Below are 22,697 nucleotides of genomic sequence, written 5' to 3' on the forward strand. Positions count from 1 at the left end.
GATATTGTAGCAAAAAGTAAAAAATATTACTTTTTTCAAATCTGTTGCGGTTCTTTGTTTATAGCGCAAAAAATAAAAACCGCAGAGGTAATCAAATACCACCAAAAGAAAGCTCTATTTATGGGGAAAAAAAAGGATGTCAATTTTGTTTGGGTGCAACATTGCATGACTGCGCAATTGTCAGTTAAAGTGACGCAGTGCCAAATCGCAAAATGTGCTCTGGTCAGGAAGGGGGTAAAATCTTCTGGGGCTGAAGCGCTTAAAGTACAACTATAGGCAAACCCCCCCCCCCCCCCATTTTGGATACAGTAAGGGAGGATCATAACACCTGTAAGGTTTATTTTTGCAATATGTTTCCCATTGTCTCCCACAGTCAAAATAGGAAGGGAGAGGAAATCCCTGCAAATTAAAGGGAATATCTTGGGCCCCCCAGGTCCCCAGAACTAGTGTTGCCATTAGAAACTTTCCCCTCTTTCTCTTTTCTGGGGACAACCCAAAATTGGGGGATTTTCTTTTACTTTCATTTTCAAGGATAATGGTAAACAGGACAAATAGAGAGGGGGAATCTCCCTGAGGACACAGAAAGCAATACAATCTGACAGGTGTTCTAATCCATCTCCACTATGTCCAAAACTAAAATAAATAAAAAGGCACAACTTTTTTTTATTTATTTATACTTTAAATTGTAGAGTACAAGACAAGTTTCAACAATGGGATGTCCAAAAGCAGTCCTAGTGAGTAGTAGGCAAGACAACGAACGATACCAACAGGTCAACGTAACGAATGGGTCAAGAAATGGGATCAGATTAGGTAGACACATGGTAAAAAAAAATAATTAAAAAACATAAAAATAAAAAGTGTGAACAGAAGACCAGGTGATAGCCTTACAAAATCTGAGAAATAGATGTCTGCTGAAGTGCTCTGAAGCACAAACGATCCTTTAGACCAAAGGCTCGAACGAGGACTTGCAAAGGAAAAGTAGGAAGCAGGGAGCCCCCAGAGGAAACCTTGAGTGAAAGGAAAAAAGAAGAACAGCGTGGCTAATAAGAGGCTGCAGCTGCAGATACCATAGAGAGAAATCAGGGAGAAAATTACTTTGAATTTTTGCAAAGCAAGACATAAGGTGATAAGGACAATGTCCTGGCGGAAGTGGAAGGGGGAAAGAGTGAGAAAAGAGGCATTATTCCTCAGGACAACCTTGTACAGGAATCTTGTAATAGGATAGGCTCTCTACCAAAACATGGCCACTAACTCAGACACCTTACTAACTGTAGCGGAAGAAAGGCATCAATCAGGTGAAACTGATCTTACAGAGTCTCTAGAGCATGGACCTGGTAAGAAACCTGCCCAGCTTGCCCATTGACAAAGAAATCATCAGACTATAATTTTAATGGTAGGTTTATTTTAAACAGTGAGAGACAGAACAGAAATATCCAGAAAAATGCATTTCAAAAAAGTTATACATGGATTTGCATTTTAAATGATTGAAATAAGTATTTGAGCCCCTATCAAATGATCAAGATATCCGGCTCCTGTGTATCTTCTATACAGGTAATGAGCTGAGATTAGGAGCACTCTCAAATGGAGTGCTCCTAATCTCAGCTTGTTACCTGTATAAAAAAAAGCAATCAGATTTCAATCCCTCCACCATGGCCAAGACTAAGGCCTGATTTACACCTATGCCTTTTTTAGTGCTTTTTGCATTTTGCAGATTTACACTACAGTCTATTTATCATGGTTTCTTATGGAACTCGTTCTGTAGTGCAAATCTGCAAAATGCAAAAAGCACTAAAAATGCATAGGTGTGAATCAGGCCTAAAGAGCTGGCCAAGCATGTCAGGGACAAGATTGTAGACCTACACAAGGCTGAAATGGGCTGCCTACAAGACCATCGCCAATCAGCTTGGTGAGAGGGTGACAACAGTTGCTGAGGTTACTCACAAATGGAAGAAACACAAAATAACTGTCAATCTCCTTCAGTCTGGGGCTCCATGCAAGATCCCACCTTGTCGAGTTTCAATGATCATGAGAACGGTGAAGAATCTGCCCAGAACTACAAAGGAGAATCTTGTCAATGATCTCAAGGAAGCTGGGACCATAGTCACCAAGAAAACAATTGGTAACACACTACGCCGTGAAGGACTGAAATCCTGCAGCGCCCGCAAGGTCCCCCTGCTCAAGAAAGCACATTTACAGGCCTGTCTAAAGTTTGCTAATGAAAATCAGAATGATTCCCAGGAGAACTGGGTGAAAGTGTTGTGGTCAGATGAAACCAAAATCGAGCTCTTTAGCATCAACGCAACTCACTGTGTTTGACATTGAGGATGGTGTTCTTGGGATCATAGGTAGCATTCCTCCTCCATACATGCGTGCTTTGGGGGTGTTTTTTCTGCTAAAGAGACAGGACTACTTTACTGCATCAAAAGGGACAATGGATGGGGCCTTGTATCGTCAAACCTTGGGTGAGAACCTCCTTCCCTCAGCCAGGGCATTGAAAATAGGTTGTGGATGGGTATTCCAGCATGACAATAACCCAAAACACATTGCCAAAGCAACAAAGGAGTGGTTCAAGAAGAAGCATATTAGGGTCCTCAATGGCCTAGCCAGTCTCCAGACCTTAGTCCCATAGAAAATATGTGGTGGGAGCTGAAGGTTCATATTACCAAACGACAGCCTCAAAACCTTAAAGACGTGGAGAGGATCTGCAAAGAGGAGTGGGACAAAAGCCCTTTTGAGATGTCTGCAAACCTGATGGCCAACTACAAGAAACATCTGACCTCCGATTGGCAAAAACAATTTTGCCACCAAGTCATGTTTTGCAAAGGGGTCAAATCCTTATTTCACTCATTAAAATGCAAATCAATTCATAGCTTTTTTGAAATGTGTTTTTCTGGATTTTTTTTGTTATTCTGTCTCTCACTGTTAAAATAAACCTACCATTAAAATTATATACTGATCATTTCTTTGTCAGTGGGCAAACCTACAAAATCAGCAGGGGATCAAATACCTTTTTCCCTCGCTGTATCTAAAACGTCAGAAGACCCACATTTGGTACCCCCCGCTTTTGGCAAAGGGCTTGGAGAACTTCCATGTGGAGAGACAATTCCCCTGGATACAGACACTGAAGTCCACCTGACAATTTTTTCACACTTCTAATGTGGAGAGCACACAGGGTCCAAACAGCAGTTGCACCCAAGAAAGAATAAAGTCTGCTTCTCTTTTAGTGGTACAAATACTAGTGTCTCCCAGACAGTGGATGCTGGTCACTGTCTTGGCATGAATAGGAGAAAAACCCCCAAAAATTGGAATACCCCGCACTTAGACTACAAATGTGAATAGATATATAAGCTGCTCCCCTCAAAGTGCAAAGAAACTTGACTTTGTGAGTTGTGGGTTGTAAGTGATAAAGGGGGCGCTAAATAAAAATATAACAATAAAGTGCTCTAGTGCTTAATACCGCAGGTATCTTACTATTCAATACATACTGCAATATACATTAAATACATAAACTTAATCAACTCAAAAAAGTAAACATATATAAAATATAAACAAATTGTCCATATGTATAAAAAATTGTGAAAACGAAGTAGGAATAAATCCTGTGTCCCGTCACCGCTTCGGAGGAATGGACAAACACATCACCCAGTGAATTATGGTAAGTAGTCTACTCACCAACTCACCTTGACCCCTTTATTTAAAAAGAAAGGTCAGGTGAAGCTTTAGCAGGTTTAAGGAACTGCCAACCTTGATGGAGAAACTCTGCTTGGGTGTACCAGTGATTGTTTCAATCCATGTTTGCTTCTATCAGGCTGCAGGAAGGAGGGCACAGGTGGAGGCAACCACAGTCTTCCATGGCCTTAAAGGGGTTGTAAAGGTAAAATGTTTTTTTCACCTTAATGCATTAAGGTGAAAAAACATCTGACAGTGCCTGCGCCCCCAGCCCCCCCGTTTTACTTACCTGACCCCTCGAAAATCCTGCGTTCGCCCCGCCGTCCTCTTCCCCGCTCAGCCTGGCCGCTGATTGGCTGGAGTGGATGGATTGAAAGCAGCGCAGCCATTGGCTCGCGCTGCTGTCAATCACATCCAATGACGCAGCGCGCCGGGGGGCGGGGCCTTGTGATACAGTGAGCGGCTATAGCCGCCCGGCTGTATCACGGGAGCGCGCCCGCAGGTGCTTCTCACCAATGCGAGGGAGCTCGCATGAACGTGAGAAGCACCTCCAGGAGGAAGCAGAGACAGCCGCCGAGGGACCCCAGAAGAGCAGGTTCGGGGCCACTCTGTGCAAAACGAGCTGCACAGTGGAGGCAAGTATAACATGTTTGTTATTTTAAAAAAATAAAAAATTTTGCTTTACAATCCCTTTAAAGTATTTATAAAGGCTGAATGTTCTTTACCTTGCATGAAGGTAAAAAAACCTTAAATGTTTACCTGAGCCCGCTCCTGTGATGTGATTGAGAGCAGCAGCTCTCCTGGCCTCTCACTCCTTATTGGCTGAAACACAATAGCGGGAGCCATTGGCTACCACTGCTGTCAATCACAGCCTGCAAGAAGGGAGTGGGGGGAGAGGCCGAGCCATGCTCTGAGTGTGTTATGGGTGACTGAGGAGCGAGCATGCACAAGTGCCTCCAGAGCAAGTGGCTTAGTCTGGGAGAACTAGGAAGTGAGGAGGAGCCAGGAGAGCTGACAGGGAGCCAGAGAAAAGGGTAATTTCACCGAGCAGGCAAGTATATTTAAAAAAAAATAAAAAAACAGAGCCTTTAGTGTCGCTTTAACTTAAAAAAAGCAGTGTTCACATATTTATAGGCCACTAGTGTCGAAATTATTGAAAGCCTCAAAATGGCCCTAGCTCTATGCAATTTCAAACAGGACTACTCAAAAGACCCCCATCTTGATTAGTTGCAACATACTATCAGATACATGTCCAGGCCTTATGCTTATCAGCAGAATGACAGCCACAGTAACTATATAATTCAGATGATTACATATGAAAGTGAACTGTCATGTGGGGTTCATGTCAGATAAACACCACATCTGAATTAGAGACATGGCTATGGGATGACATTTACTGTCTTTGCTGGAGATAAGCTATATATACACACACAAGTGGTTGCTACATGAACACCACTGAACCAGAATTGGTACCATGTGAATAGATAGTATACCAATGCTAAGCCTAAGAGTTGTGCTGGCCTCTTTCAGTAAACTAGCCTTTGAAAATCTATAAACATGCCCCAAATCTGAAAAAAAAAAAAAAAAAAAAAAGCGATCTCACCAAACCATCTGAAGATTTAGGATGGATCTGCACTAGCTCCAGAGTTGCCGTCTGATTGAGTAGACTCTCAGGACTGCAGTTCAGGATACTCTTACATACGACACCAATATTTTCACACTGGAAAGAAAAGGACTTCATCAGTACCAATTAAAAAACAAGACAACCCATTTCTAAAATACAAGTAACTTACACATACTAGACCAAAAACCATATTCAACATATCACTCTACAGAAACACGAACAGTCATTACAGCCTATGTTAAAGCGGAGTTCCACCCAAAAGTGGAACTTCCGCTCATTGTACTCTTTCCTCCTCCTCCGGTGCCACATTTGGCACCTTTCAGGGGGGAGGGGGGCAGGATACCAGTCTTTCACAGGTATGCTGTCCCCACTCCCGGGAGCCTCAGCCGCGGGTATTGAAGTCACCGCCCGGGCTCCCTCCTCCTTACCCGGCCGCCAGGCCAGTAGGAGAGAGTAGCGGTGCATGCACATTAGGGTTCCCAGTGTGAAGCCATAAAGCTACACTGCCAGATTTCATTACTCACAATGGAGGCGGCAACACCCGAGATCTGCTGGAAGCATCAGTTGCGGTGCCGACATCGCTGGACTCCAGGACAGGCAAGTGTCCTATTAAAAGTCAGCAGCTGCTGTCTTAATTTTTGCAGCGGTGGGCAGACATCCACTTTAAAAAACTAACTCAAATCACAGCACAATAAAATCTAATCTGAATTGTGCCCCCTCAGATCTGGCAACCCCCAATTTCAGAGAAACAAAACTCACACCCTAACTACAAATGAGCCAATTACCCAACATACTCATATAGTCACTGTTATGTACTATTATTCTCCTACAATTGGTATAAATGTTACCCCTTGGTTGATTGGTACAAAATCCATGTATATCTTTAGGCCATTGGGCCCATATAACTACTGTTATACATGTTCATTTATTCGTGAATTTTCTTCAAATTAAAAAAACACACACAAGACAAAAATCGAAGGGATGACACACACACACACACACACACACACACACATATATATATATACACATATCCAGCCATGCGATATGAAAAATAGAAATATTTATTGAAGAAGATACAAGAAACAATGTACATGGGACACATGGGGTTTTTATGCCAAGACAATGCATCAATATCTAAGATACTGTAGCTTTTGGAATCCTCAGATCAACTTCTAGTTCTCGCACTGTCAGTCGCCAATCTTTGTTGATTGCAACCCGCACACGGTCAACATTCTCAGATGTTCGCTTGTTGCAGGCCTTCAAGAATGGGGATCACTTACATTCTCGACCATCTTTGAACCATTTGTGCCACACTTTTTTTTTGCGTTGCACTCATTGCATTGTCCCTGTAAGCCTTCTAAATTATCTGAACAGTTTCCGCAAAGAAACGTTCAAGCTTAATGCAAAATTTGCTGCAGATTTGTAGCTCTACTCAGTAATTTTGTTTTTTTCTCTCAAGAAAAAGGGTTTATTGAAAAAATAGAAAGTCATAAAACATCACAGATTCCAGACAGTCTACGGCAAGCACAAAAATAGCACAGTTCCAAACTCCAGCTCCAATGAGCAGACACTTGCCCAAAGGGGCCCACATAAGTGCCCCATTTTAAATTCAAAGATATATAAACTATAGTTGCCCAAAGCTTACATTTATTCAACACATAAGCAACATTTCCCACTTTTAAAACCCCATGGGAAAAAATACTGACCCAATACGCTCTTGATATGATTTCACTGGATCGTGAAATTGAAAGACTCAATAAACAAAATAAAAACATCTTCTAGACACCCCAGCCTTTTCCACCAAGTGGAAGGGGGTTAAGGAGCACCTAGAGGGTATGAAGAAATTATCAAAAAACAGGCTAAATTTGTTAAAGTTAAGCTAGCCTTCTCCGAAGGCTTTGCTTACAAATGGTCAGGGAGATCTAGTGGTAGGAGAGGGCCCTCACGAGGAACTCAACCTTGCAATCCAGTGACCGATCAATCAGAATCTGATCATAAACTTTCTTCTTCCCTCTCTCATGCAATAGGCTCTCGCTTTATAGGTCCTTACACCTCTAATTCAACACAGAAACAATCGCGCTACAGTGGCGATACTTCAACAACACCTAAGAAGGGTAAAAAGACCTCTTCCAAACACCAATTAGCACATACACCAGGAGACCCCTCACCAACAGCCATTCAGGTTACTGGTGGCACAATCTCCCCAACACTTCACAACTTGATCCCCAAGGTTTTAGGGTTAGCCTTGGTCAATCCAAAGAAGGCCTTATTAGACACGGATTTTTTTTTTTATCTCACTTCACCAGATCTGAAGAAACAACAACAAAAACGAAGATGAGCACATTTGTTCGCAAACCTGCCCCCATGCCTCCAACCAACACATCCCAATTAAATATTATTAATCTCACTTCCACTTCTTTATCACTGGGATGAATGATCAGTTGTGCAACTTGGTCTGGGCTTTTGCCCATTTGACTCTCTACATATCACCAAAACCATTAGAGACATATCTTTTTGCACGTAATTTAACATTTAAGTTTATTTTTGACAAAGACTGCCAAAATATCAATCTCGAACGCAAGCTGAGTCAATCAGGCACTTCACCATGGAGGATTACATGACCTGATGCTTTTATATGATGAGGGTGTCACTAAAGACCCCTCTGGTTCACAGCAGGACCCTAGGAGGGACCTACAGTGCCTTGCAAAAAGTATTCACCCCCCTTGGCATTTTTCGTGTTTTGTTGCCTCACAACCTGGAATTAACATGGATTGTTTGAGGATTTGCATCATTTAATTTGTAGAACATAAATGGTGTAGCGCTAAATAATCAGCACAAATATATGAATATATGTGAAAATTAGTACAATACAGTGATATTGACATAAAAAATTCAAAAGTCCATCTGCAAAGTAAAACAGTGTCACTATGATGCAAACAGACTGACCAGCAATGGAACGTAAATCCAATAGCGAGTGAATTTATAAAATCTAAAATAGTGTCCAATATATAAAAAAATGTATATAAAATAGTGTCCAAACATTGAGTAATGAGAAAAAAAAAACACACAGGAGTGGAGATGAAGATGGAACACTGTTCAGTGAAGAGACATCAAAGATGGTATAGCATCAAAAACAAAGGGAAATGTGTATGCCCTTCTCAGAACAGATGGACTTCAGGGTCGATGACATGGAGTCAAACGAGAAGAATGGCCAATATGTGGACCTCAGAATGGTGGAATGCCTCCGGAACGAACTCCCAGAACACCAAAAACGACATCTGACGGGATCTCCAATCAGGCAAACAACTGGATCCTGCTGATGGATTCAACCGGATGGCGGAGCCATATGCAAGACGATATAAGATCTAGCATTGCGGTCTACATGAGATAAGAGAGCCGGCTCTGAGAGGGTGGATCGATCACTGCTAGATCTTCTATTGTCTAGCATATGGCTCCGCCATCCTGTTGAATCCATCACCAGGATCCAGTCGTTGACGTTTGCCTGATTGGAGATCCCGTCGGCGGTCGTTTTTGGTGTTCGTTCCTGAGGCATTCCACATTTCTGAGGTACCATACCATCTTTGATGTCTCTTCACTGAACAGCGTTCCATCTTCATCTCCACTCCGGTGTTTTTTTTTATCATTATTCAATGTTTGGACACTATTTTATATAAATTTTTTATATATTGGACACTATTTTGGATTTTATAAATTCACTCACCATTGGATTTACGTTCCATTGTTGGTCAACACTGTATGCATCAGTGACAATGTTTTACTTTGCAGATAGACTTGATTTTTTTATGTCAATATCACTGTATTGTACTCATTTTCACATATATTCATGCCGATTATTTACCGCTACACCATTTACCTATTTCCTTGTTTATGTTTGTCACATTTTTTGTGTAGCGGCTTTTTCATATTTTGGGTTTAGCGCAGTAATTATCACACCTTCTAATTTTACAGAACATGCCCACAACTTTGCTTCAGAATAAAAAATAAAAAAAATAAAAAAAAACAACACCTTCAAAAACAACAAATAGGACAAAATAACAGAAGAAAAAAAAAAATCAACGTGCATAACTATTCACCCCCCTAAAGTCAATACTTTGTAGAACCAGCTTTTGCGGCTATCACAGCTCCAAGTCACTTTGGATAAGTCTCTATGAGCTTGCCACATCTTACCACTGGGATTTTTGACCATTCCTCCTTGCAAAACTGCTCCAGCTCCGTCTAGTTGGATGGTTTGCGCTTGTGAACAGCAATCTTTAAGTCTGACGATAGATTTTCTATTGGATTGAGGTCTGTGCTTTGAATAGGCCATTCCAACACATTTACATGTGTCCCCTTAAACCACGCAAGTGTTGCTTAAGCAGTGTGTTTGGGGTCATTGGAAGGTGAACCTCCGGTCCTAGCCTCAAATCACACACAGAGTGGTACAGGTTTTGCTCAAGAATATCCCTGTATTTAGCACCATCCAGCTTTACCTCAACTGACCAGTTCCCCGGTCCAGATTGCTGGTGTTTTGGGTGATGTGTTGGGTTTGCGCCAGACAGTGTTTTCTTTGATGGCCAAAAAGTTCGATTTTAGACCAGATCACCTTCCTCCATACATTTTGGGAGTCTTCCTCATGCCTTTTCGCAAACTCAAAACGTGCCATTTTGTTTTTTGCTGAAAGTAATGGCTTTCTTCTGGCCACTCTGCGTAAAGCCCAACTCTATGGAGCATACGGCTTTTTGTCATCCTATGTACAGATACTCCAGTCTCCGTTGTGGAACTCTGCAACCCCTCCTGGGTTAACTTGGGTCTCTGTGCTGCTTCTGATTAATGCCCTCCTTGCCCGGTCCGTAAGTTTTGGTGTGCAGCCATCTCTTGGCAGGTTCTTGTTCCATTTGGTTATGATAGATTTGATGGTGCTCCTAGGGATCATCAAAGATTTGGATATTTTTTTTATAACCTAACTTTGACTTGTACTTCTCAACAACATTGTCCCTTAATGGTTTGGAGAGTTCCTTGGTCTTCATGGAAGTGTTTGGTTAGTGGTGACTCTTGCTCAGGTGTTGCAGCCTCTGGGGCCTTTCAAAAAGGTGTTTACATGTAATGACAGTTCATGTGACAGTTAGATTGCACACAGGTGGACATCATTTCACTAATTATGTGACTTCTGAAGGTAATTGGTTGCACCAGAGCTTTTTATGGGCTTCATAACAAAGGGGGAGTATACATATACACAATTATTTTTTTTATTTCTGAAAAATTTATTTATTTTATATATATATATATATATATATATACATATATATATATACATATATATACACATACACATACACATACATATATACACACATACATATATACACACACACACTATTGTGTTCTGATCCATCACATATTCAGATTAAAAAAAAATTTAACTAAAGGCTGTAATGTAACAAAAATAGGTAAAAAGCCTAACCAAGTTAACTTTTATTGATTTTGTATTAAGAAAACGTTATATATTTTTGTATATATACGCGTTTATACATTTGAATCCACCTTAGTTTAACTTGTACCGAGAAAGTCCAATTGTCCGTTCTCTAGGGAGTTTTGGCTGGGGACCAAACTTCAGATTTCTATAGCCCCACATTAGCAACATTACAACAGCATTCTATACAAAACCAAAGTCTACTGGGGAGAGCCCTGGGGTGTCCAACCATGGGTCCCAAAATGTATTAAAATTTGTGCAAGCGCCCTTATGTTGGTAGATGCACTTCTCCAAAAGCAAGGTGTCCCCCCCCTGCCTGATCCACTCTAAGTGTAGGAGGGTCAGCTGCTTTTCAGTGCCTAAGAATCTGATTAAGGGCCCTGGCAATGGCCTGTTTAAAATGTTCCCAAGTTAGAAGCTCATCCAGGATACCCAGTAGACAAGGTTTGGGGTCAGTAGGAATACGGACCGGAAATACCTTAATATAATTAATCAACCCAGACCAATACAGATGTAACCTTAAGATAATTTTTTTGCCACAACTCCTTTGTTTTGCACAATTCCCTAGATTTTCCCTATATTGAGACTCTGGGGAGAAAGGAGGAAGAATAATATCTTGGTTTAAATGAAAACTGGTTTCCACTTTTGGTAGGAATGCAGGATGAGGACATAAAACCACCTCATCCTTATGCATGATCAAATATGGCTCTTTACAAGACAGAGCCGCTAGTTCCGATGCTCTTCTAGCAGAAGCAACCTGAAAGATTATCCTTCTTGTCAAAAGAACCAAGGGAATTTCTTGTAAAGGCTCAAACGGCTGATTCAGCAAAGCCGATAAAACGAAATTTAAATCCCAAGGATTTAGAGATAACTTGATAGGGGGAATAATCCGTGTTACCCCCTGAATAAGCTACGCACCGAGATTGGGAAGCAAGAAGCCATTGAAAAAACACTAACAAAGACGGGATCTGGCCCTTGATAGAAGTCAAGGCCAGCTCCATTTCAGATCCCATTTGCAGGAAATCAGGGATCCTGCCCAAGACCTACTTCCTGGGGTGCCAACACCTGGATCCACACCAAGAAACATATGCCATCCAGACTCTATAGTAAAACGATTCTGAAAGCCGGCTTCCTGGCATTAATCAAAGTAGACACTACCAAAGGAGATCACCCACGTATCCTTTATAAAGTGGGATTCAACAGTCAAACCTGTTAGATTTTTCATCTGTAAGGTAAGATGGAATACCAGACCTTGTGCGAGAAGGTCTGGCTATAATGGCAGAGTCCAAGGGACTCCTACTGCCATCTTTATGATCTCAGTAAACCAAGATCATTTGGGACCCGGTGAGGCCACCAGAATCACCTCCTTTCGTTCCTGCATGATCCTGCAGAGAAGGCGCGGAAGTAGCAGGACTGGAGGAAAAGCATAGATCAGTGAAAAACTGATCCCATGGGAAGACCTGCCCGCTAGTGGATCCCTTGTTTTCGACACAAAGTTGTCGACTTTGTTGTTGAATCTGCACGCGAATAGGTCCATGTCTGGAATACCTCATCTCGGACATATCGCTAGGAAGATGTCGGGGTGAAGAGACCATTCTCCTGGAAATAATTGTTGGCGACTCAATTAGTCCATCTGCCAATTCTCTATTCCTGGAATGAAAGTTGCCGATAGGCAAGGGATGCTGTGTTCTGCCCAAGCTAGAACATTATTCACCTCTTTTTGGGCTAAACGATTTCTCGTGACCCCCTGGTGATTGATGCAAGCCACAGCCGTGGCCTTGTTGGACTGAATCCTGACAGGACAGTCCCGAAGTCTGACCGTCCAAGATTCTAGGGCCTGACGTACTGCCCGAATCTTCCAAAATGTTGATAGGCAAGGTCCTCTAACCTGGAACATTTCCCCTGGACATAATAGTCTTCCAGGGCTGCTCCCCAGCCTAGAAGGCTGGCATCTGTTAACACTTTCCAGGATACATATAGGAAAGATTTTCCCTTTTGCTGGATAACAACCACCAATTTAGGCTTCGACTTATGTCGGGAGCCAAGCGTATTGAAAAAAAAAACAAGGCCTGAGTCTTTTTATTCCAGAACAGGGTGGTGTTTTTAAGCAGTCTTGAGTGATAACGGTGTGTAAGAAATGGTCTCGAAGGAGGCCGCCATTTCCTTTAACAATCTCATGCACAACCAAATGGCAGGATTTTATTTATTTTTTATCAGTTTTGAGAAGTTGAATTAGTCCTACAATGGAACAGATTCTTGTCTGGGGTAAGAATACCTTCTTCTACCAAATATTGTAATCTCCTTGATGTTTTAAGGAAGATTTTTCTAGGTTGAGTAGCCAACCGAGAGATTCCAGGTAGTTTACAGCTGTGATCAGACTCTGGTTTAGACCTGAGACTGAATGATCTATTAAAATGTAGATAGTCTAAATAGGCTAGGACCGTTATGCCTTAACCCCTCATCTGGCTAAAGGAGGTGCCAGAATCTTTCAGAACACCCGTGGTGCTGTGGCTAAACCGAATGGCAGGGCCACAACTGAAAATTATGATTTTATATTTCAAAGTGCAGACATTTCTGGTGAGCGGGAAATATTGGCACGTGGAGATATGCATCTTTGATATCGATTGAAGCCAAAAACTCCCCTCCTTGCAGGATGGACACAACCAATCGGATTGACTTTATGCGAAAGGATCGGATGTTTAAGTGCCAATTCAGATCTGTGAGATCTAGAATGGGTCTTACCTCTCCATTTGGTTATGGAACCGTGAAAGGTTTGAATCAAAACCTGTGCCCTGTTCCACTAAGGGAACCTCTCTGATATAACCAACTGGGATAATAGATGATCCAGAGCCAGAAAGAGAGGCTTCTTTTTCTCTGGATCCTTGGGAACATTTGCGCCTAGAAAAACAAGGAGATGGAAACTCTCGGAACTCTAGTTGTAACCTAGAGAAAACTGCAGAAGCCACCCATCTGTCTTGACATTATTTCTGCCAGATCTTTGAGAAATGCAGGAGCCTTCCCCCTGGCCCAGCGAGCAGGGCTGCCCTTTCATGAGGAGGCTTTAGCATTGTGCTTTGTGGGCTTTCTGCCCCAAGATCTCTTCTGACCCTGGTGCTGTCCTTGGGGTCTTCCCATTGAACCTGACAGTTGAGGCCGTCGAGACTGCCTAGAGGCTGATGTCCCTGGCACAGGACACGCAGCATGCTTAAAAAGGAGAAATATTTGAACTTCTTTACTGGTAAAAAGAGAGCTTTTGCAATTAGAGATCCTTTGGATGCATTTTATCCAGATCATCTTCAAATAGCCGTTCACCATGAAAAGGGGAAGCTGGCTAGGAGCTTTTTACAGGGTGCTTTGGCTGACCAATTTTTCAGCCATAAAACTCTGAGAATGCACTAGTCCAAGCATAAGCCTTGAGGCTTAAACGATAGAATCTTTCATAGCATCTACTGTGAAACAGAGATACACCAATTGCAGCAAGAACCGGCTGCGCTACTGAACTTGCTAAAGACATATTGCTTTTAGAAAAAAGTTCCAACTGTTTGTCTGTTGGGTCGCTTAACATCAGCGCATTATCCACCGGATATGTGAGATTCTTGCTCACTGAGGCGATTGCAGCATCAAATGCTGGAACCCCCCCCCCGTTATACAAATCCTCTTCCATAGGATAAAGTGTGGAGAATTTCTGAGGATAATATTGTTTATCCGGATGTTCCCATTCAGAATACATAAGCTTTTTTTAGCCATGCAAAAATAGGAAAAAACATCCCCAGCTGGGGGAGGTTCTAATGAACCCAAATTAGAGGTGGGTTCCTCAAGAGCCTGCGCTGCAGGCAGCAAAAAGGTTGAACGAACCAATTTAGTAAGGGAGTGCACAAGAAACCTGTCTTGTGATGCTACTCCTATATTAGGATCCTCGTTAGAGGATAAATAAGTATCTTCCAATATTTGGGAAGATCTAACTGATCCCCAGCCTCCTGCACCTTAATAAGAGGGTCCTGAGCACTAGATGGCAATCTGCTATGTTTAGTCCCACTATGGAGAGATAATGGCCCCCCTGACAGCTCAATCTGACCAGCCGCATCCCTCTCACAGGAGGATGTCCCCTTTAGAACCCTTAGAGGAGTTCTTGGTCCTATTACCACTCATAGCCTGAAGCATAAAGCAGAGGCACTACCAGCAAAAGAACGTACACTGCTAAGTTATAGTCCAGCACCAATAGCTGCTATTAATCCTAGCCTGGTAAAGTATAATGTGTCAAAGGGAAATGCCTTTGTCACCAACCTGAAACAATCCTCCTGCTCTGTCCCTCCACAGCCAGCAGCAGCTACACACATACAGGGCTTTAACAACTTCCTGCATGTGTGGCCACCACCTCCCCCCCCCCCCTTTCAAAGGAAAGTCTTTTCCCGTGTGAGCGGCGTCCTGTGAAAAAGTAGACATGGGGGTAAATCCTCCGCTGAACGGCCAGCGAGGTCCGTTTTTTGTTTTTTTAAAAGGAAACTGCTTTGGCATATCAATCCCCCGAAGGGGTGAAAAAAAAAACATGGGGCGCAGGAGGTGAACCAGACCTCATCTCGCAGCAGGGTTATCTGAGATAAAACCCAATCTTCACCCTTCACTGTGGGCTCCAAAACCTTCAGGAACAGGGGAACCTTAGGTTACCCACAATCCTGGACCTGCAACAGCACCCTGCCAGTAAAAAACGTTATAGCCTTACTACCAAAGAGTACCGGATGCCAAGCTGCAGCTCGCTAAAAGAAGCGTTCGCAAGCAAAACCTTGTTTCTTCGGACACGAGGCCCGGGACCATCCATTTAGCCCATGAAAAGGACATCAGAATAGATCCGGTCAGCATGGCTTGCCCCAGCAAGTAACACCTTAGACACTGGCGAAAAAAACTGAGGACTCCCAGTAGTGGGAGGACTTTTATAGGGAGCACACTTCTTGCCTTAGAGCGTTCCAGTGCTCATCACCTATCAGTGGCCCTATAATCCACATAGTAAGTACTATGGCTCTGTCCTCTGATGTAAGAAAATAAATATAATATAATATAATATATATATATATATATATATATTTTTTTTTTTAAATATTACACACAGCTCTCAAAAATTGTGCTCACATTTTGTGGGCTGGCGAGGAAGGGCTGCCTGGAGCGTGGTGTGGGGGGGGGGGGGGGGGCACGAGCACCGCCGGCAGCCTGGGTGTAATGGGAGGCATTCTCCCACCAATGGGGGACAGAGAGAGCGGCCTGGATTTTCAGAGCGCAGAGCAGGGACCACAGCGATAACAGCTTTCATTTCACATTGCCGCGTTCCCCACCACTTGCTGTCAGATACAGCCTGCCCCCTGGTCCTAAGACTTTCATAGGCAGATCCCTCGTCCAATCCTGGGATGGGTGATCTGTCAGGGGGCGGGGCTGTATATGACATTGATCGGCGAGAACACAGCAATTCGAATGAAAGCGGGCTGCTCTCATGTTCCTCGCCTCCCTTGCAGAGGTAGGCTGCATGGTGGATGGTGGGCACAGGCTGCATTGGTGGGCACAGATAAAGTTATTTATTTTTATATCTTTTTTTAATTCTGCATAAAACATTTAAGTGTCATTTAATGAGATCATTTATGATGGCGTGTTTAGGGGTGGAGCGGGGCGCATTGTGGGCAGGACAACTGGTGGTGAGTAACACTTGAGGCCTGGCTAGCAGCTCTGGACTTGAATTTTTGAGCCCTGTATATACACATATATATATATATACACATATATATATATATATATATATATATATATATATATATATATATATATATATATATATATATATATATATATATATATATATATTGTTTTTTGTAAATAAAATGCCACCTAAATGCACATTATCACACTACAAAGTCCATTAAATGATTATTGTCATAGTATACTCTTCCACATGAGTGTGGGATAAATCCCAAAGGCATGGATGGTGATGTTCCCATACATTTAAAACCCAAGTTCAAGGTCAGGATCTCCAATGATGGAGAGGTGCAGGCACACGATCTCAGCAGTGGGATAGGCAAAACAAACCAAAGGCCGGAAGGCAACCACAATCTCCTGATCTCGTGTGGTATCCTTAAAGATTTTTCTCCAGCAGTGGGTAAAGATTGATCCTCAAGTGTAGCACTTAAAGCAGAGGCAAAACCAACGCTCTCCAAATAGGGTAACTGTCTCCCAGCCAAATACTTAGGATCTCAAAAGGGAGCAGAACAACAACAACAAGAACTGTGCACTATTGCACTTGACCCAAAGAACTTATCAGTCTCCCTCTGCAGGACTGGCTTGTCAGAACAGGTGTTCGTTGGCATCCAACCACCCTGAGGCTTCTGTTTTGGTTTAAAAAAAAAAAAAAAAAGCGAACTTGCCCTCTGACCAATGCATGGAGTTTTACAGGATAGAGCATGGGATATGTTGCTTGCAGATGCTATAGCCATTCAACATCTGCGAACCGGGCTTTGCACCGCTGAACCTCTGCAGAGAAATCTGGGTAAAATTAGGGCCCCGTTCTAAATGATGTTCCTTTTCTCACTGGCAATTCATAAAACTATTTATTTATCCTTGTAGTTAAGCAGTCTGGTGAGAAAGGTGCGTGGTGGGGCGAGTGCCCAGGTGGTAGAGGCCTAGGAGGCAGCATCTGCGCCCGCTCGACTGAGTATAGTGGGGTAAAAGCTCCTTTCTCAAAAAGCTCACCAGCCACTGCTCAATAAATTCTGTGGGGTTCCCGATCCCCAACTTATCAGGGACATCACTGATGCAGCTTTCCACTGTAGTGCGCTCCCGGATCTTTTGCATATCATGGTGGATTAGGCCCAACACCTCTTTTAATCGTTCTCTTTCAGGGTATATCTGTTGAGGCTGTGCATTTGTGAACAGCGCTGAGAAGGTCAGTCAGAGCGAGTTTGCTCGGTCTCATCTTCCTCCATATCCTCCTCGGTGCCAGTAACCTGAGGTGTAATGGCTATTGAGGGGTCCTCTGTGGATGGTTCTCCCTTTTCCTCAATGTGAAAGATGGCTGGGGTTGCCTCTAAGTCCATCTCCGAAGCCCGCCCCGTCCCCCTGGCTAGCTTCTGGGGGCTCTTTCCCATCTGTTTTGGGCATTTTCTCCCCACCATGAGGACGCCGAGGGAAGGCCACCGTGGTGCCATGTTGTGGGTCAGGCTGCCCGCCATCCTCCTTCTGCTTGTGGGTCACCGTGCCACCAGATCGGAGGAAAGTATAGCAGGATTGGGTGAGAATGTAACCTCAAGCTTGGAGCAGGATCGAGTGCAAGAGCTCTGCGAGACACATTCACTCACATGCCCCTGTTGGCCATGCCCCCACACAGTCATTTTGAATTTGACGGCCACACAGTACATATGTTCACTGAACTGTCTTCAGTGAACAGATGACTAATACAGTGAAGTCGTCATTGTTAATACATGCATGTCCATTCTCCTTGGCTGCCAGGTTACATCAATGTCACGGAAACCATTCCATGGAGCCAGTACTCTCCTGGTATATGCTTTCCCTCTGATACCTCTCCTTACACATTTTGTTGCACAGGATTCAGAGAGAGGGGGTTCCCGTCATTCTGGTGGCACCAGCCTGGCCCAGATGGTCCTGGTTCCCAGAGTTTGTGAGACTGATGCTTCGACGTTGCCCCGATCTACTGTCTCAAGGTCCTATATTCCACCCCAATTTACAGTCTCTAAGTTTGACAGCATGGCTACTGAAGCCAGGGTGTTAAAGAACCGTGGCATCTCGGGACCACTGGTGTCTACTCTTGTGAATGCTAGAAAAGCTGTCATGGTTTTACGAGTTTTGAAGGATGCGGTAAAAGTTCACAAAGAGAATGCGGTTGGGGGGGGGGACTGTAAATAAGAAATTTGCCTGGGAACTGGTCTCCTCACAACATGTTGCTACAAACTGACCCATGCACCTATCTTCCACAACTGAATAGATAAGCTAGCCATAAACATAGATTTATTTAATTCAGCCTGCATACTGAACTAAAGAATTCTAGCAGATTCCACCATCCATGTTAACAGCGCAGATGGATGAATCTCCTGCCATGGGTCAGGTAACCTGTCATGTGACTGAGGTTTCCTCCATGCAGAACGGTTTCTGCAGCACTGGGCAGAAATAACTTTGTGAGGCATCACAGGCTCCACACTGCAGAGTAAACAGTGCAGTGTAGTCTAGTGGAAATTTGTATCCACTCCTTATAATATAGACCATTTTACATTTTTAAGCTGTGTTTTCTGTGTTCGATAACTGAACATTTTTTTCTGATACTGCTGTCAAGAAGGTGCATGCGAATTAATACATTTTTTTTAAATATAACTGAGATAATTCAAAGAGTTTTTAAAAATAACAGATCTGCTTCTGACTCTCCATGTAGTATCATAAAAGGGGTTCTCCAATTCCACATGTATCTGGGTTTTAAGTATTTCCTTCAGTGCTACCTTACGGATGAAACTTGATAAGACAACATAGCCATTCAGATGTGATGATATGCCTTTGTTTCAGAACAACAGTTACTTTGAGGCCACTGTTGTTGATCAAGAACATAAACGATATCCTAGAAAGCGCTATAATGGAGACCATACTCACAATAGTTAGAATCCTTGCTTCAACCTTTGGATCTGTCCAGTCCTGGAAGAAAGACCAAAATGATGTTAAAAACGTGTTATGCATGTCACAGCGAGTCCGTTTCTTTCATATGAACCTTACCAAGTAGAGCTAGCCATCCACAGGTATTCAGTTAATTACACCAATACTTCCAACAACTGCCCATTCCACAAACAACTGCTGATCATATATAAAAGCCACAAATTGTTTTTACGCTAAAATAGTTATGCTTGGAACTATTCCAAGAGAATGTTTAAAAAAACATTTCTCAGGATGCTGTAAAATGTCTGCTTCTTGTTAACTTATACATTTTCCAATTACTTAAAACAAAGGTTGTGTTTGATGCAGATCTAGATAACAAAAAGAAAAAAAAAAAAAACACAACAATCTCTCAAGCCTAAAATAATGCAGAGATATAGCACAGTAAAGAGATTATGCTAGTAAATGTTACCGCTTACACTTTCTAGAAGGATGTTGGCCAAAATAAAGATTTAGGATCAGAGAAATGGGTGGGTCCATTTCAAAAGTCTGCAGAACTAATTACAATTCTAGCATTCACGGCCAAGAATCGTTTTTTCCTGTCTTGAAAGATAGCTTTTGCTTCTAGTAACAGTGAAGGTGCTCTAGCTCCAAGATTATTTTTGTTGAAGCGGTTATGCGAAACTGGATCCAGGAGGTATAAAAATAACTTTCTTGCTCATGACACAAAGAACACATGCCATCATTAAACTATATCCAGAAAATCAGTGATGATCTGTTGCGTAATCTTTGACAGAAAACATGTATAAATTTTGAGTATCAGAATAAAAACAAAGATTACCACCCAAAAATATGCAATTGTGAGTAGAGTCTAACAGCTCAAGTCACCTGCAAGTTTTTATATCCTGAGAACTTGATCTGCAAGAACCTCTCCTCACTGTCCCCATACACTCTCTTTGTGGTGGGTCTGTATAGGTCAGTGTTTCTCAATTCCAGTCCTCATGGCCCACTAACAGGTCATGTTTTCAGGAATTCCCTCAGATGAAACAGCTGGGGTAATTACTAAGGCAGTGAAACTGATCAAATCACCTGTGCAAAATAATGGAAAGCCTAAAAAAATGACCTGTTAGTGGGCCATGAGGACTGGAATTGAGAAACACTGGTATAGGTCAACATAGGCTTAGTACCACCATCTTGACGCAAGGTTGAGGTGGTTTGCATTGCGTGAAAATGCAGATGTGCATGTCATCACACCACAGTACATAGGCTTTTTTGAAACCTTTAAAACTTTTTTATGATCTTGTGAAATAACCCAGAACTTGCTACATCCTGAAGACAGTTAAAAGTTAAAGTAAAACAACCCTTTAAGTTTTTTAGGTCCCTTTCACACTTGTGCGACCTGAAAGTAAGGCGATTTTGCAGAGATTCTGATGCGACTTGAAGCATTGCCTGTGTAATCTTGAGGTCTATGGACCTCAAATCGCATCAAAGGACCAAAGTGGGACTACTTTGCAGTCGCTGCGACTTGAAGTTGCACAGATATGAATGGTACTCATTGGAAATCATGGGGTACGACTTGTCATGCAACTTTGCAGTCCCAAGTTGCAGGACAGGTTGCACAAGTGTGAAAGGGGCCTAAAGTAGAAATGAAAGGTAATACATTTTGTATAGATTTTTTTTTTTTTTTTTTTTTTTTTTTTTAAACACCATGTATATCATTGTTCCTTTTTTATTTTTTATGTGATCACATTCCCTCTGTTATCAGCTGCATAAGAGTTGGGGGAAAGAGGAGCAGCAGCACCCTGAACTTCCCAGTAAATGGCTGTGCAGGGGTGTGTGTTCTCCTGCTTAGCGTGGTACGTTTTTAGAAAGAAATCTGAGGGACTGGTAGGAACACCAGGGATTTCACATAAAAAGGAAGCAATACAAAGAGAACAGGATACTTTCTAATACAAGTACATGGCACAGCAGGCACACATATCAGGAATATTAAGTCTTTAAGTCAAGAGGCCCCTTTATTATTGTGGAGGGGAAACAACATATGTGATTATATCTTCCCTATATGTCATCAGTGCACAGGAGAAGAATGAACATGCATCCATTCTCAGCACCCCCCCCCCCCCCCCAATTAATAGGTTGTCTATTAATAGGTGGGAGAGCATAGTCCATATCAAAACTCCATATGAAAACACAAGCCTGCACATCAAAACTTGTGTACACTAGTATACATTGTGTAGAGCAGAACGTGGAGGTGCAATCCATTGTTACAGAACATCAGGCTGTTCACAATTGTCACCCTTTTTAACTTTAATGAAAAGTTAAAAAGATTTCAAACAAGTCTCTGCACTGTGGTGTGATGACATGCACATCTGCATTTTCACGCAACGCAGTGCAAGCCACCTCAACCTAGTGCCAAGATGGTGGGAACAGGGCATCTAGAAAACAATCGTTTTCATGTGTGCCTTTGTGTCAAGCCTATGTTGACCTATACAGACCCACCACGTAGCTCAACTGATATTGTATGAACGAGCCCCTCGTTACAATACGCACCCCAAATCCAAGGGCTAAAAAAATAAAATAGGATTTTTATAACAGCTTACCTGTAAAAATCCTTTTCTTGGAGTACATCAGGGGACACAGAGCCATAGTAGTTACTATGTGGGTTATAGGCCACCTTTAGGTGATGGACAGTGGCACACCCTAAGACAGAAAGTTCACTCCCTATATAACCCCTCCAACTACTGGGAGAACTAAAATTCAAGTCCCAAGGGTTCAGGGGTGACCTAACCGGTGGATTAAGCTGCGTTACCCCCTGTATAAAGCTATGGACCAAAGAATGCGAAGCAAGTGGTCGTTGCAATAATACTAGTACTCAAGGCCAGCTTCATCTCTAACTCCATTTGCAGAAAGCCAAGGATTCTACCCATGACATACTCCTGGGGTGCCATCCCCTGGATTCACACCTGGAATTAGATGCCTTCCAGACTCTAATATATGATTCTAGAGGCCGGCTTCCTTGCATTAATCAAGGTCGATACCACTGAACCTGACAGCCACCACACTTCTTCAGAATATGTCTCAATAGCCAAACCATTAAAATGTAACGTTTGTAAGGTAGGATGGAATACCGGACCTTGCAAGAGTAGGTCTGGACATGGTGGTAGGGTCCATGAGTCCCCTACCGCCATCCTTATGATCACTGCATACCAAGATCTTCTCGGCCACAAGAATCACTGACTTCCCTTCCTGCTTGATCCTGCAAAGAAGTCGTGGAAGGGAGGGAATGCATAAATCAGAGTGAACTAA

At 42.7% G+C, this 22,697-nt stretch overlaps 1 protein-coding gene across 3 annotated transcripts in view; it reads right to left on the reverse strand.

Annotated features, from left to right (window-relative positions):
• The window catches only part of CNKSR1 (connector enhancer of kinase suppressor of Ras 1), a 166,799-nt gene that overhangs the window by 90,682 nt on the left and 53,420 nt on the right, over positions 1 to 22,697 (reverse strand). For all 3 annotated transcript variants that reach the window (XM_077481065.1, XM_077481064.1, XM_077481066.1), the window contains 2 exons: positions 19,395 to 19,436; positions 5,273 to 5,389 (listed from right to left, as the gene is read on the reverse strand). In XM_077481065.1, coding sequence (XP_077337191.1) covers positions 5,273 to 5,389; positions 19,395 to 19,436 — 159 coding nt within the window. The remainder of the gene's footprint in view (positions 1 to 5,272; positions 5,390 to 19,394; positions 19,437 to 22,697) is intronic.

The sequence above is a fragment of the Lithobates pipiens genome, unplaced genomic scaffold, assembly GCF_037356315.1.
Source record: "Lithobates pipiens isolate NorthernLeopardFrog02 unplaced genomic scaffold, aLitPip1_a1.2 Scaffold_16, whole genome shotgun sequence".
NCBI classification, from domain to species: Eukaryota; Metazoa; Chordata; class Amphibia; order Anura; family Ranidae; genus Lithobates; species Lithobates pipiens.